The 15,996-nt window shown below is 37.2% G+C and overlaps 1 protein-coding gene across 1 annotated transcript in view; it reads left to right on the top strand.

Moving 5' to 3' along the window:
• ARHGAP42 (Rho GTPase activating protein 42) overlaps positions 1 to 15,996 on the top strand; it is a 172,981-nt gene that overhangs the window by 113,111 nt on the left and 43,874 nt on the right. The window contains exons 6-8 of the mRNA XM_074916689.1: positions 1,412 to 1,522; positions 8,618 to 8,722; positions 12,512 to 12,641. Of these exons, the coding sequence (XP_074772790.1) occupies positions 1,412 to 1,522; positions 8,618 to 8,722; positions 12,512 to 12,641 (346 nt within the window). The remainder of the gene's footprint in view (positions 1 to 1,411; positions 1,523 to 8,617; positions 8,723 to 12,511; positions 12,642 to 15,996) is intronic.

Genomic DNA, 15,996 nt, shown 5'->3' with positions numbered 1-15,996 from the left:
GATTTCTGCTTCATAGTATTAGTTTTTGCACTTAATTTCCTGATTAGTTTTTATAGGCATGGGAAGGAAATGCTAGTACTGATTCATTTGAAACATATCACTGGGGCCCGTGTTAGGGCAGTGTGCTAGGGAAGTGGATCAATGTTGGTAAGAGTCCGTGCACCCAAATCATGATAGTAGCATGTCCTTGACTAAAGAAGCAATGTTAATGATATATGGTGCTATTGATGACCAAGTCCTGCCTGAAGGAAAATACTGACTTTTTGCATTTGTGCTGTTAAAAGTACTAAACCTCTTTTGTGGTATGTTTGCGGGTTTAGTGTTTGCTGTCAAGGAAGGACAACATTTCAGTTTTCCCATATTTGTTGTTTCTAATGCCAGAATTGAACTAGAAAATACACGGAAGTATACTGCTGTATTTTAACTGGCTTACGTCAGAAATAGCTGAACTAGTCTTGCTCCTGTTGCCAATACTTGATAAAATTTCTTTTGACCTGAGAATAAAACCTAACTAATGCAGCCCAAAGGGGATTTGCTTGAGAAAATGATTTGTTACAAAGAAGGATTCATTAAAATGGAGTCTGTATCTCTTCTTTAAGCATTATCCACATACAACACTGCTTGTCTGTTAGGTCCCTCTCCCATGGCTTGTTTAAATTGAGGATAAAAGCCTATTACTCTGTCAACTGATAAGAGTTAATTCTTTAGCTGTTTATGCAGAAGACACTGTTTTGGTAGTGTATCTTCATGTCGGGTGGTATTATTCAGATACGTTTGACAAGTATTGCCTTGTAGTTGTGGCATTGGAAAATTAAAACATGAAAAATAATTGATTTATGAGATTAAGGACTTAAATATGTTTATGTTTCAAGAGTATGTGACTCATACTATGAAATTGTCAGTTACAAGATGTTGTTGTTAAAGACAGTCTATTTAAGAAAGAAAATACCTTCTTGGGAAGTTATTTGAAGCTGAGAAATAGATACAGTTTCACTCTAATGTGATACTCAAACATTTCAATAGAAATCATTATCTTTTTGTCTCTCCTTAATTCCTATCCTATTCACTTCTATTTCTTTTTCTAAACTTGCCATATACCAGAGACGGAGTTCCTGCTGCCACCTTTCTTTGTTTTGCTCCAGGCTGTCCTAAAAACTAAAATTAAATTAAAGTGCAAAAAGGAAGAGGAAACCATAATGGAGTGGGGAAAAGGCATTAGGCTGAAATGCGTTAGCTTCTTAAACTTGCATTTAGGTATATTAAGTAGGTATTCTAATTTTCAGGAAGAAAACTGAACCCCATGAAACTTGTAAATAATGTTATGGAAGATCTGTTTGTTAATGACAAAATCTGGTTTTAAAGCAATCATGAGAACAAATTAACATTGTCTATATTTCATATTATCTTTTAGGCAGATACGCAGATTGACAGAGAACATCAAAACTTTTATGAAGCATCACTAGAATATGTTTTTAAAATTCAAGAAGTACAAGAGAAAAAGAAATTTGAATTTGTAGAACCTGTAAGTATTATGTTTTATTTTCTTTTCCTGTATTTAAAGCTGAAAATGAAATTTAAAATATTTATTTTTGCTCCCTTTTTAAATTGTGATTGCAGGTTTTTGTATATAGATAGACATTGGCTTGGGCACTTTATATGTTTATTAAAGGATTATATAAGAGTATCATATCTACTGTGAAGTGAAATGTCTGATGACTGGAGTGTGCGTAACGTTTTAATGGGACAACATGTAATGTTGTAATGGACATTTCTTAATACCATGGTTTCATGGCTGAAATTTTGAGCCAGTTTTTGGATGTAAACATTCCATGTAGACAGTACACACATATGTATTTCCAAGTTATACATGAAATGAAGTGAATAATCAGTTTTTCTGTAGGATAGGTAAGTTGCGGGTTTTTTGTTGGTGGAATCATTTGTCTTTAGTTTACTTTGCACATAAAAGCAAGCATATGTTGACTCCATAAAAGAGGAAGATAAAATTGTGTTTCAAAGTCCATATATAGATCTGGATTTTTCTCCTGGATCCTGTTTCTGCCCTCCATCCCTAACTATCTTCTGGGTCAGTCAGTACCAAAAGCTGCTTCATTATGATGTGCTAGCATATTTCTGTCATATGAGTAGCGTTACTACCGTTCATGTCATACAGGACTAGCTTGCCAATTGCCTTAGTTTGTACCTGTAGCCCTTGACAGAACTTCCAATGTCATCTGTCCCTTCCCATTAAGCATACTGAACATAGCAGAGCATCACTTGTGAAAGAGGAACATGACAAGTATAACTTTTTCTCTCTCTCCACATCATCTTCCAGCTCCCTTGTAACTAACCAAAGCAGCACTCTTGACTGTGAAACAGGTTGAACTAGATCTCTTAACACCCAGTGTCACCAAGAAGAGCTTCTCAGATGCCTCCTTTCCGTGAGATGAGAATGTATTATATAGTGAATGTCTGACGTTGATGGAAACTAATGAACCTGGATTCAGCAAGCAGTACTTAGAGAAATCCTGTCTTTACAGCTGCCAAATCGTAGAGACTAAAACTTTGCTTGGATTCCTAAATAAGAACATTTTTTTACTTGTCACAGATTAATCCAGAGTGTGCCTCTGTCTACTTCTACAAAACTGGAAAAATCTAGCAATCTTGACTTAGCTCTGACCCTGGTATTGGAGACTTTATGCTCCTTTAAAGTAATAGAAAACTTCTGTATTGAGAAGACTTTGTACATCAGGAAATATTATTGTGCAATTACATATAGTTAAAATAGAGCATCTTTCATCCTATGTGTTAGAGAGCAAAAATATATTTTATTTTATATATTTTAGCTAGAGATACTGAGCTTTATTCTTTTGACTGGGAGCTGTCCCAACACGATGTCAGCCATCACAACAGCAGCTATGAATTACCAAAATGAAAGAGCAATTTATCAGTTCATCAGTGCTGATACTGAGTAAGCAAGCAGGGGAGGTTACTGGTAAACTCAGTCTTGTGGACCTGGGTATTTTTTTCACCAGGTGTACACATCCAGTAGGTAAAATTTACTTTTGCATGGATCAGTTGCCATCCTGTATCAGATCAGTAGGCATTTTAGCCTGGTATGCTGTTTCTTGCACATAGGTCATTACTTGATGTTCCAGAGGAAGGTACAGGAAATACTCTGGTGACTTGAGTAATGATAGCCCTTGCAGGCAGTGTCTTCTGACTCCAGGTGTGAATTTTTTATAATCAATCTGAATATAAATGGAGCTTAAATTACAATATCAGTTATAAAATTTTGAACCTTCAAAATTCTTAATTTTTTCTTTCTAGTTTGTTGCATACAACATGCAAGAATAAAAAGCATTCGCTAAAACCCATAAGGCAAAGTATGCCAAGTAAATTATGATACACGTCAGCAATACTATGATACAAAAAAAAAAAGTCTTCAAAACAGGCTTTCTAAAATTTCAGGGTTCATGTAAGTGTTGTTGGAAGTATGAGCACATCCTCCCAGATGCAAGTGGGTAAGGACAAAGCATAGCACTTTAAAATCACATATCAAAAGAATTGCCATATTATTCATTCTCTTCTGTGTGCTCTACGGATGTTCAGATGCTAGAAGATGCCTGGTGGTGTGTCTGTATAGACATTCCTCCTCAGGAGCTGTGCTGGTTGTGGGGCACTCTAGTGCGTGTGCTGCTTTTATCTCTGATTTATCAGCTCAGTGTCATGTCTCCATGTAATTCTTAGTCTGATGTGTTACTAACAGACTCTTTGAAGGAGAGTTTAACAAAATGAAAGAAAGGCTGTTAGTGCAGTGAAGGAGGAAATGGGGGTGTCCATGTGGAAGAGTGGTAAGTTCATGACATCAGAATAGAACTTCAAAAGCAAATGATCTGCTGGAGCTCTTTCCAAGATCTTCAGTTTGTCTGTGCCGAAAGATAAGGATGGTCTGGGAAACCAGAGTGAGAGAACTATCCTAGCAAAAATTGCCAGGTGGGTTACACCTAGGACAGCAGGACAGTAGAAGTTGGTAAGAATGGAGTTATGTTCCTTCCTGGAGGAGAGTGAGGAGAGACTTTAAGGTACAAAATGCTAATGACTCATACTCTGAATAGAGGATTATAATATTTAGAGTAGACTTTTGCAGCTGCTCCACAGGTCTTTGATTTCTCTGCTGCTTTCTGCATCTTGTTTCAAGGTGTTGCTGATGTGTACTAATGTGAGTAACTGACAGATGCCTATTTATGATCCTCCTAGATCTTGATTGTATCCAAGGAAGAAAAAAAATCTCTAAAGTTTTTCATACAGATTTAAACAATTTAAACTTTTTCTCAAGGTCAAATTAGTGTTAAAATTTACTTTACAACAAGTTAAACAACAAAGCAAAGGCAGTGACAGTAATCTCTCATCCTAGATTTGCCCTTGTGGGCCCAGAGAATCTAGTCCAAACCCATGACGCTTTCTGAGGATGTTAATGCTTGTTAAGAGGAATACAAACACCATCTTAGAGCTCCACTTTGTCCCTCAGCGATGCCAGGACTTCCTTGGCCTGTAGAAAACAGGACACAGAGTTCGTAAGCAGTAAGCTATCTGAAATGTGAGGGGTGGTCCATTAAATGTCACAAAACCCTAGAAGTGTTTATTTAAAGAGAAAAAAACCACCCATCAACAAACCCTGCTTGTAATTGCATGCAGTTCCATGAGACTTCACTGTGGATGTTAAACTCAATTTCCTCTTTCTTGGATTTTCTACATTATTAACTACATTCACTTTAATCTGATGAATAAGTGCTATCTACTTATAAATAAATGAAACCAAGGAGACAGGGACTTCTGGCTGATGTGCTGCAAGCTAAAGGTTAAATTCCTCCCCTATCCAAAACCTAAGGACGGTCTTCTTCCTGTGAGAATGAAATGACCAGGCAGACTTGAGGTCACCAGCTCTACATAAAAATAAATAAAGTCTCAAGAAGTAGCTGGATTTTGTTTCAGGTTCTGTGTTGAAATCCTTATGGCACTAGGGTAGTGAATAGCGTTATATTACTGAGTTCATACCCCGCTCTTTATTGATGTGACCAATTAAATACTCAGAATGAGGTAACTATAAAGCACTTGTTGAAAAGAAAAATTGTTGATATGAACACATCAGAAATTGTATGTGATATTTGGTGAAACAAATCACCTCTTTACATTTGAAGACCACCTTGAAATACAATTCAGGGCATCTTTTTTGAAAGAAAAAAGGACTGGGTTTCTTTATTATTTAATACAAATATCTTTAAAATGATGAGTCTGCCTTTAGCAGCGGTACCACTTGTAACACCAGCAACAAGAAAACCACTGTGAGCGTAAGTTTAGGGCAAAAGTCCTTGGCTTCTGTATCTCTTCCATGCAGTGCTGTGGCTGTACCTGTCCTGATGGGGAGTGGTTGTGAAGATGCCTTAACAGCACAGGCCCATTGGGTACAGCATATTTTCTAGTGGCACATACATAGAAGCAAATACCATCCTCAGTGACAGTTGTTTCAACACAGAACTTGAATAAGCTGGTTTAGGGCTTGCATCAAATATTTTTACTTTTCGTTTACTCCTGTTTTTCTAAGTGCTCAGAGAGTATTTGACCAAGTAAATCACAGGGCCAGATCCTCTGCAATGCACAACTGTACTTTAACTAAAATGCATTCAGAATTTACTCGGGTTTTTTTGCTGCTATTTTTGTGCTTTCTGATAAATTCAGCTTTGCTGCCATCTTGTGTTAAATATTTTCCTTGCCAGTATATCTCTGTGTACTATGTAAAAGTGTTTTGTATTGTGGAAAAAGGTTTTCTTCAAGTATTGAAGCTGAAATGTAAACAGTTTATAGTGCATTCTCCTGAAATGCCCTTTAAACTCATCTTCAAAATTCAAGCGTAAACTGACATAACTGAAACTTTCTCCCACTAGTGCTTTTATTGTAATTTTGGTGTGCTCTAACATTCTGGTCTAGCTGCAGTTTTGCTGTGCGCTCATATTACTCCTGCAGTGCATCTTTATCTGAAAGGGGTGGGTTTGCAGCAGGCTCATACTTATAGGTTAAGTTAATCCACAAAGTAAGCGCAGGACTAGTTATGCTGCTGTATCTGAAGGAGCTGTAATTGGGGACGCTGATGAGTAACTGGATCTAGTCTGTGGGCACTGAGCTCTGCACAGCTGGAGCCAGAGCAGAGCCTTAGTTATAATTACCTTATTTTATACTTTATTCATAAAAAAGGAAGACTGTTTTTCTTTCTTCACTTTACTTTTTCTTTTTTCTTTACTTTTTTTTTTTTTTTTTACTTTTTATTTCTTTCATGTAATTCTTTCTAGAATTGCATTCTAAACCTTAAAATTATAGAACTATTTCTATCTGTTCACATAATTGGAGCTTTTTAGGAAAAAAAAATTTGTATCTGAACCTTTTTCAAAGCCCCTTGAATAACCAGTAAGAGACTTTCAGGGTCAGGTCCTTAGCTGCAATAATGATTAGCTGGACAGATGATCATGTAAAGCTGAAATAATTTACTGTAGAGCCCTTCACTTGATGGTGTTGCCTTTATTGTTTGTTTGGTGGTAGGATGTGCCTCAGGAATTCACACCCCTTGTAGAGGCCCCACAGAAAGTGACTTTTATGACCAATGATCTTCTCAGTTCTTCATTTTCTGTGGCCAACTTACTGGGCAGCCATGGGCTTTCACCACCTCTGTCTGAGGCCAGGGTTTCATCTGATCCTGCAATACCAGTAAAAACCAAGGGTGAAGTCCTTCTCCCAGCCATGTCATCACACTTCTATTTGTGCCAGCACTTAAACGCTCTATTAACCTCGAACTGCTTTAACTTGCTAATGCAGCAGAACAGCAGGCTTCCTGAGGCAGAGATGCTCACTGAAGGGCTCAGTGATGCCAGAGCTGACACAAGGATGTGCAGGATGCGTGACAAGACTGAAAGGGGAAAGAGAAACAGGAAGGGGAGAGCAAGACTTCAGTCTGGTAGCAGCAAGTCATCGTGTTAGCTTCTCTGCTCAGAGTGCTGCATCCTTGATCTCTCATCTGTCAAACTGTGGAATTTTGCTCGTTAAAGGATGTGGAATGTCTGGAATCGATGGGGCTCTAAAATTGCAAATTGGTATTTTAGCTATTCCTCTGAAATACATGTGTTACCTTAGTACAGCAGTCTCTTAGCAATAGGAAAGAGGGAGGCAGGAACAATTTAACTACATTTCTTCAAGTAGGGCTGGGTGTAAATTTAAAGAAAATATAAACACACTAAAAGCTACATTTTTAAGCTGTTTCACTTACAATAATCTACAGTACTGGTAACACAAAGAAAAGTGCATTAAATATGAATGATGGCGGTTTTGTTGCCTGAGTCTAGGCTACTTCAATAATCGATGGAGAGAGATAAATGTTTCCATTGGATTATTCATCCCATCCTGAGAGAGAAGTCTGAAAAAGAAAAAAGAATTATGCTCCTGAATACCTGTGGTTTTTTACTGAGACGAGGCAGCCTGGACAGCCAGTTACTTAGCCTAGGTGATTGGCTTTTCAATGGCAGTAATATACTAAGATAAATCTGTCCTGTAGTTATAGCTTTTGTTATTGTACATCCAAGTTAATATATCTCTTTTTTTAAAAATTTTATTTTTTCACTTATTTTTTTGTAAACTAAAATATATATACAAAGAAAACAGTCTATGTAATAAAAAATTAAATGCTTGTTATATAAGAGCAGATAAGAGGACTTATGGCAATGTCAAAACATTTTTAAAATTTAGAACTGAATAAGTTAGAAGGCTTTAAAAACTAATAGCTGGTAGGAATTCTTTAACTGAACAGCTAAAATCTAGTTACACTTTTTACTACTTAAACATAATTTTAAAGCAAACTTTGGAAAGAATTTTCACCTGGATATGTACAGACTACAGCTGTTCTGTTGGAGTCAGTCACAGATATAGCAGATAGAATTTTCATTTTGTTCAGAGGAGGAAGAAATAGTCTGGATTTCTTGTGTTGTATTAAGCTAATCAAAACATACTTTCAAGAGTTTCACTTGTGGAAAATAGGTCATAGCCCGAGCAATTACTATGAAGAAAGTGAAAAAATATTTTGAAGAAAAAAACCTCGAACTCTGAAAGTATGAAGTTGGAAAATGCACACCATCAAAGACTCCAGCTGAAATACTGGATAAAATGACTAGGACAGTGAATTAAATTATTATGGAAATCACAACTTCATGACGCAAAAGCCTGTTTAGCACATCTCTTTCTTAAGATCTGACTATGAATTCCTTGCTCAGCAAAGCTTTGCTGTTGCAGGTAATGAAAGTTTAGGTTGTTCCAGGAGCTGAGACACAGAATGTTTTTTGCTGATGGTTTGCCATATTTTGCTGCTGAAAACTAATAGAAAATCAACTGTCCTTCGTTTTTGCTTTCTAATATTCACCTGAATAGAAAAAGTATGTAACAGTTGCTAAAAACTATTTTTTCACTGCTTCAAGCAATACCTATTCCTTATAAGTTAGTGTGTGTTTTGTTATCTTTGTGTTATATCACATTAAGACCACATGTTAAAAATACATGATGCTTCTCAATTTTGCCTTTTCAGCTCTTGGCCTTTCTTCAAGGATTATTTACATTTTACCATGAAGGATATGAACTGGCTCAGGAGTTTGCACCATACAAGCAGCAACTGCAGTTCAATTTGCAAAACGTAAGGATGATTTGCATTTACAACATTTTGTTTGCTAATTTAATTTCAGGATATTAATATAGACTCTTAGAACTTTATTGAAACTCTAAATCTTGCAATGTTTTCATAAGCTGAAATCAAATTAATATATGAATAGGTAAAAGCGGTTTTTTTGTAAGGTTAATGTAATTAAGAGTCCTGTCAACAGATAACTTTGGAAAAATTAATCTTCAGATAATTAATTTGTGATTTCCAGGTCAAAAATTTGGGAACGAGAACCAGCAAAGCAGGACAGCAGCCAAGTTCTGATTGGAAAACAGAGTAGTCCACATAGGTTTAAACATGTGTAAATGGTTTCTTGAGAACGGGGCCCATCTTCTGGATTAAGTGGATGTCCCAAAAATGCTCCAACTGCTATAGAATGATGCAGTTTGTTTCTTTAAGATCACATTTTCCCACAAAATGCTTTTCCTGCTGTATGCTAGGTTCCCACTGTATATAAAACATACTTGGGAAGCCGTTCTCTAGCTGTTCTCTGGAGCATCAAAGAATTGCTGGGGCCTTCCTCCACAGTGAGCAGCTTTCATGAGCATTAAGTTCCGCTGGAAGAAAGGACATGTTGTCTGTGTAGAGAGTTACTGTCAACTGAGCAGGTGGATCTTTTGTTGTAGATTGGTCTGAATTTAGTAGTAAGAGCCAAAAAAGCCAGTTTTCAGAAATAACAAAAATGCATTTAATCAATATACTTTTTCAATGCATCATAACTGCTGTATACAAGTGTATATTTACTTCACTGTGCAACTCAGATGTTACACTTCCAAGGACATACAAGTAAGTAGATAGAAAACATCTTTACACCCAGTTTGCATTAGAACCACTATCATTTGCTTTTAAGGCAAAAAGTGAAGTTCAGCATGCTAATATTGGGTCAGCCCTACGTTTTTCATGACAAGTAACATCAAAGTACAGAACAATTTAAAAAAAGTGAAGAAATTGTATCATTTACTCCACATGCTGCATCTTTGGCATGACTTCTTTTCTTTCCCATTTCATTCTTTCAAGAAAAGTTACTCACCCAACAGCAATTTTTGTAGCTTCACTAGAGTCAAAGCTATAACAGTTTAGAAGATCTGACATCAGCTTTTGTGGATAGTGCCTTGGACACTGAACACTGGGAATATGAAACAGGTCTGGGAGTACAAGAGCACCTTGCTGTGCTCAACCGACGTTCTCTGTGGAATACTGGAAAATAAAACGCTGACATTTTCCCTGTAGCATCTTGCTATTGGAGGATCATGTGTTGGCTCAGAGTTGGAAGACAGCATTGCATTAGCACTGTTGATGTGGATCTGTGTTGTTAGGAGTACTGCACTCTTCCAGGTTTTGCTGCAGTTAAACATGTGCAGCAGACCTCTGTAGCCCCCTCCCCTTTTAAATCTGTTGTTCATATGTAGGTATAGATCCCATTTAAAATGCCACTTGGGGAAATAAGGCAAAACCTCCTAGATTATTAACCTTTTCCTTTTCAGTCGAGATACAGATGTTCTCTGCCTGTAGACCATCTCAGCCCCTTGTCCTTTCAAATTATGTATTTGCTACTTTCAGTTTGCTACTGAGACTCTTTCAGATAAAGGCACAAGGGGTCAGTGTTGTTGCACAGCACAGTTTCAGTGAAAGGGTGAAAAATGTGCTTCAGTCCAGAGATTTATTTACTTTAACGTGGCAAGTTCTGAGAGGACACAGTACAGACCAAAACTGGCATTCTAAGTCAGAATATGTTAGTATCTTCTATCCCCATGTCCGTAGAAACAGAATTATTAAAGCATTTTTTCAATTTCAGTGTTAATTAAGAAATAGTTAAATCACTTCTTAAATATTACATAAGTACAACTTGAAATTGTAAATACACTACAGAGATAGAGAGAGCTGTAAAGTTAGGCAGAAGGAACAATGTGTTACGATATTTTTTTATTATATTTATGTGTCATAGAAACAGATATGTGAAGATATAGTGGGATACAGTAAATCATTCACTGCTGTTGCACAGAAGTTTGGATTCTGGCTTCAGATCTAGATCCACAGCTTTCATTTGCCAGCTGGGAAATCTACTGACTTGTCACTCAGATTGAAGTGAAATAATTTATGTAGGGAGAGACAAACAGGAGAGCGTTCAGTGAAAATAGTGTTCAGCCTGTCTGTTGTAGCTGTGAAAAGTATTTCTCTCCGTTGCATTATGTGTTAAGGTCATGGAGAATAGCTGATCTGAACTGTTTCTGTTCTTAAAATTGACCTACAGGTTAGAGCAGGAGCAGTAACAGCTGTGGGAGTAGCATGGTAGTGGCAGACAGACAGCTCTTAACAGGTCACCATGTCCTAACATGACCTGCTGTCACTGTTTCAGCTGGTCAGTGGTGTACTTTGCATGTCCATTTGGCTTTGTTTTTGATAATTTGATTCAAAATCCTGCCTGCTTGAAAGTAGTAATTAAAAAATTTAACAGAGAAAAGATTAGCCTTCAAAATGGGGACATTCCTCCCTTCACTGGCATGTCGCTCTTAAAGGTCTCAAAATGACCTATTAAGTTTGGTCTGAAGTGATACTTCACCCTAAGGGTATTATCTGGAAAGTTCAGAGGAGAATTTTTACCTCTCTCTGTAGTAATAATGTTTGTCTTCAAGATTTAATATGTGTATTATTATTCTACTATGCAACTCCTTGAATGGCCCACAAAAAGGGGAAAGTATTCATCCCTGTATAAAGTCCTGAGTATCCTTCTGACTACTCAGGATTAGAGTCCATAAGAAGACTTTGCAAAAACATTACAAAAATCTTTATTCTTTCCTATTACCTGTAAGTCTTCAACATCTGGTTTATTAGTAGCAACCTGTCAGACTTCTGGCACCTCATAATAATTCTCTACTATACTGTGCTAGGTGTGGAGGGAAACAGCCTCATTGAATTGGATAAGAAGAAGTGTCCATTTATACACATATAGATATTAGCAAATATGAATAACCCACCTTTGGACCTAATTGTTTGCTTGGCAAGTTGCCTGGCTACACATGTGATATTTAGGATAGACACAGTACTTCTATGCTTCTGGCACAGTTCTGCCACTTGTGACCTGTTTCTTATCTAGCATAGTTATGTTATATTTAATGGTAGGGTTTGCATAGTCCTGTCAAAAAGTGTTCCATGACAGTGCTGGTAACCTGACTGTTCTGAGTATCAGCAGCTGTGCTATTACTTCAGATATGGATACTCAGTACATTTGTCTCTTACACATGTGGAGAGACCACAGCTATCTAGAGACGTTAGCCTGGCGTTAACCCAAACTAGTGTTTTCTTCTACACTGTACTTCAGGTGGCTCATTGGGACTTAGCATAGCCCCAAAACTGAAGTAGTTATCAGCAGCTTGTAGTTTGGCCTGGCTTCTGTCTGTGTGTCCTAGAGTACACAGAGAGAAAGCCTGTGTCTGTCTGCAAAATGCTGTGTAAGCATACCTAAAGGTACAGAATTACCTCCTTTCTGAGGTTAGAAACCTTCAGAAAGAGGAATGTTGCTATTCTCAACCACATTTCCTTTACACTTGTGTACTTAAGTTGAATTCTTCATTATTGTTATTCCTAGGCTTCTAAAGCAATGAAGTGTATTATTATTTACAGCTTTTTTATTTTCCTTTTATGCCTCTGCTTCTGTTGGTCTCTGATACAGTTTCCTTGGCATTAGTAGTAATTAGTTCCTCACTGTTGTTTTGTGCTTGCATGAGATAATGTGATTTTTTCTTTGTTTCCTTTTCTGGGTATTAGACCCGGAATAATTTTGAAAGCACTAGGCAGGAAGTGGAGAGACTCATGCAAAGAATGAAATCAGCCAACCAGGATTACAGACCGCCAAGTCAATGGACAATGGAAGGCTATCTCTATGTGCAGGAGAAACGTGAGTAAAACAGATGTACCTTTTAATTCGATTTGAAAGGCACCTTGCACAAATGCAAGGACAAGAAAAGGGTTTAGTCGGAAGGACAACACAACAGCTCTCTGTTTGAATGCCTGCAGACTTCTACTATGGTTGCTTTCCAAATGATTGAGAGGTTCAAAAGAAAAATAGGTGCTTGACTTTTCAAAAAGCACTCAGAGTAGCTATGGTCAGATGGAATGATGATCAAAACACTTGTAAGTAACTGAACTCCTACCTCCTGGGACCTTTTGGGTAGGTCCCTGCTATTGGCCACCCTAGTGGCTGACTGTTAGCAAGCTCTGCTCTGGCTGGCTGCCCTATGCCTTGCTGCAGAAGCTGCAAGATCCCAGCACTCTGCTTTGACTCTACCTGCCAAACCCTGCTGTCTCCTGTACTTTTTCTACTTGAACAGAGCCCATAGTTCACCCAGCAGGAAAAACCTCCACCGTGCACCAGGGATCTCCACTGAACCAGCCACATTAAGAGTAAATGAACATGCACACAATGGAAAAAAAAAAAGATGTAAGAAAAAGAAAAGTCATCTAAATACAGTCTGTCATCTTCAAAATAGCTGCAAATCTATACATATGTTTTAATTACTTCATGAGACATGACAATGAAGTGATGAACTAAATGAAGGAATAGAAGGAAAGTTGTCATAAGTGTCTGAAACTGCTTGGAAGAGCCTAGCAATACATCACGTTATGAATGAAAACAGAACCAGGAAATATGTGAAAAGTCAAATGAGAGATTTCAAAAATACACATCACTGAAGTATCAGCTGCCACTGTTTTACACTCTAACCAGTACAGAAAAAAAATAGCTGTGTTAGACAGGATCATGAAAAACCCTTAGTAAAATAGTTCTCATTGCATGGGGTATCCAGATTTATATATTTATTTATTCATTTTTCTATTTACTGTGGAATCAGCCTGACAATAGAAAAGTACGTAGCAGTGTTTTGAGATAATGTGTACATGCTTGTGCAAGTTTGATATTCATGCAAAAATTATTAAATACAAATTTGCACCTGATTTCTCAATCATAAAATAAATAGAAGGCATCTGGCTATAGAATTCCTGTGTCAGACATGACCCCACTTGACATCAGTTTTAAGGATGTCTTCTTCACTACTCCCTTTTTAGACGGTAACTGAAGAGACTACATGGTGTTACAGATAATTGCTTTTCCAAATAACATAATGAAATTAATCTTTATTTCATAGGTGAGCTAAAAGAAAGAAACCTCAATGCTTATCATAGTTAACCTCAACCACTTTTACCCTGAGTAGCACTGAAAGTTTTAAGACGACTCTCTCTATGTTTTAATTGAGTAATAATGATAAAGGAAACCTGTGTTAAGTAGAAATTACACTGACCCCTGCTAATGGGGGAGGAAGAAAAGGTGTGAAGCATTGGGCACATGCTGTGCTTCATTAAATAGAGAGAGGTCAACTTGACATCCTCTTACTGAAAAGAAATTTGTTCATTAGTTTATTCTAGAGTAAAAGTAACAGGGTCTGTAATCTCTGTGTCAGTGGGGAAGGTATTAGTTGTATATTTCCTTGTCATGCAGGTTTACTTTCCTACAACCATCATCCGATTGGCTCTTGGCAAATTATGGGCAACTGGATTAAATGTTTGCTATTCTTGAGAGTAAATCCTGTATGTATTTATTAATGATATGTTCATGGATTTTTTTAATGGCAGTAGGCCATAAATTGTTTTCATTTGGATGGACAGTTATGATTAACAGACTTAAAGTTGCAATGTAGGTGTCTGGCTACTATTTTTTAATGAAAAACAGGTGACTTCTAAACTCATCTAAAACCGCTTTGAGGGTGCTCATCCTTCTTATATATGCTAAAAGAGTTAATGAAGTGCCATCAGAGGAAAAACTGATTTAGAATAATAACAGATTTTGTTTTGCTAAGTGAAAATAAGTTAAAACACGGGAACGGAACATCTGACTTCTGCGAGTGGGTGACCAGTTGACTTTTCAATTCATGACATTATTTCCCTGCAAAACACAGGCAATGGGAGAACTTTCTTCAAGTTAGCATAACAGATTGTGTAAATTTTCACATCTACATTTCTAGTTTGCTAAACCTCCAATTTACATGACTGATGTAATCTCTTGTATACCCCCAACCTTTGTGGAAGGCTACATTTAGAAGGCAACGCCATTGCATCTGTAGCAAAACTACTAGGTTTGTTTTTAACACCTTCCATTTTTATTTAACTGTTTACATTCTAAAAAAAACAGCCAAGCACAAAACCCTAAAAATGCTTTTTTTTTTTAACTCAGAGCTCTTTTATTTTAAAAAGATTAAGAGTCCAGATATACTGTACTTTGAAAAAATCAGTGACATATTTTTCCTGAATAACTCCCATTGAAATGAATTGGAAAATCACATGTGGGTTGAAAGTTTCATCTAGTCCTTTTCTATTCTGAATTTACACAGTAATTACAATGCCACATTATTTATATATATACACACATATATGTATATGTATTTTGCTTTGGCACCTGCATTTGAGATGGCTCTGCAGAGAGGGGCCGTGTTTGAATGCCAGGCTCTGAAACATAATGCTGTCCAAGAGGAAAGAAATGCTTGTCCTTCTTGGTACATCTTCACACATCTGTTGTGTTTGGTCTCTGCATCTGAGTACCCAGAAGCTGTGTCAATGCTAGTAAAATGTTGAGACAAGCTTGCACGGAATAGCCCACCCTCTATGCTATATATCCAATTCTCAAAAATCAAGAAGTTTTTTCCACGTTACCTGTTGTCATCTAGTCACTGTGAATGCTGCCAGCACTGTTTATTAACCAGTGTAGTTATAACCATAATGTCCTGGTCCAAGGGGGAGCAGTCACACTACAAAAACCTGAATTACTCTGTCCTCTGCACTGCACCACCCCTCCAGATTATCTCTAAGAATCTGGGAGTTTATCTTGTTCTCTGTGCTCTGGTAAACATATTTTTTCCCAGAAAATTGTGGGAGATCTTAGCTGTATTTCCAGGATGTGGTGAGAATTATGGAAACAGTGGGAAGCTTTGCTCCATGTTCTCACAGCACAAAACACAGTATAAATACCTGTGTCTAAGCTAAGTTAGCAGACGAAGTTTAAAATACTGTTGAGCTCAAGAAGGCTTTGTGTTTAGATTCACTAAAGGTTCAGCAATGCCTGAACAAAGCTCTGGGTAATCCAGAAGTGAAAACATCTCCTGTATCAGAGATCCTGTGCTTTGCAGTAGGATTAAGAAGTAGCGTGGTGTGACCTCTCCAGGATAAGTCATATATCCACTTACTTGGGGATCGCTCTAGATTTC

Source organism: Athene noctua, chromosome 1, assembly GCF_965140245.1.
Source record: "Athene noctua chromosome 1, bAthNoc1.hap1.1, whole genome shotgun sequence".
NCBI lineage: Eukaryota > Metazoa > Chordata > Aves > Strigiformes > Strigidae > Athene > Athene noctua.
The sequence above is the reverse complement of the archived record's forward strand: the minus strand, read 5'-3'. Positions and strand labels throughout refer to the sequence as shown.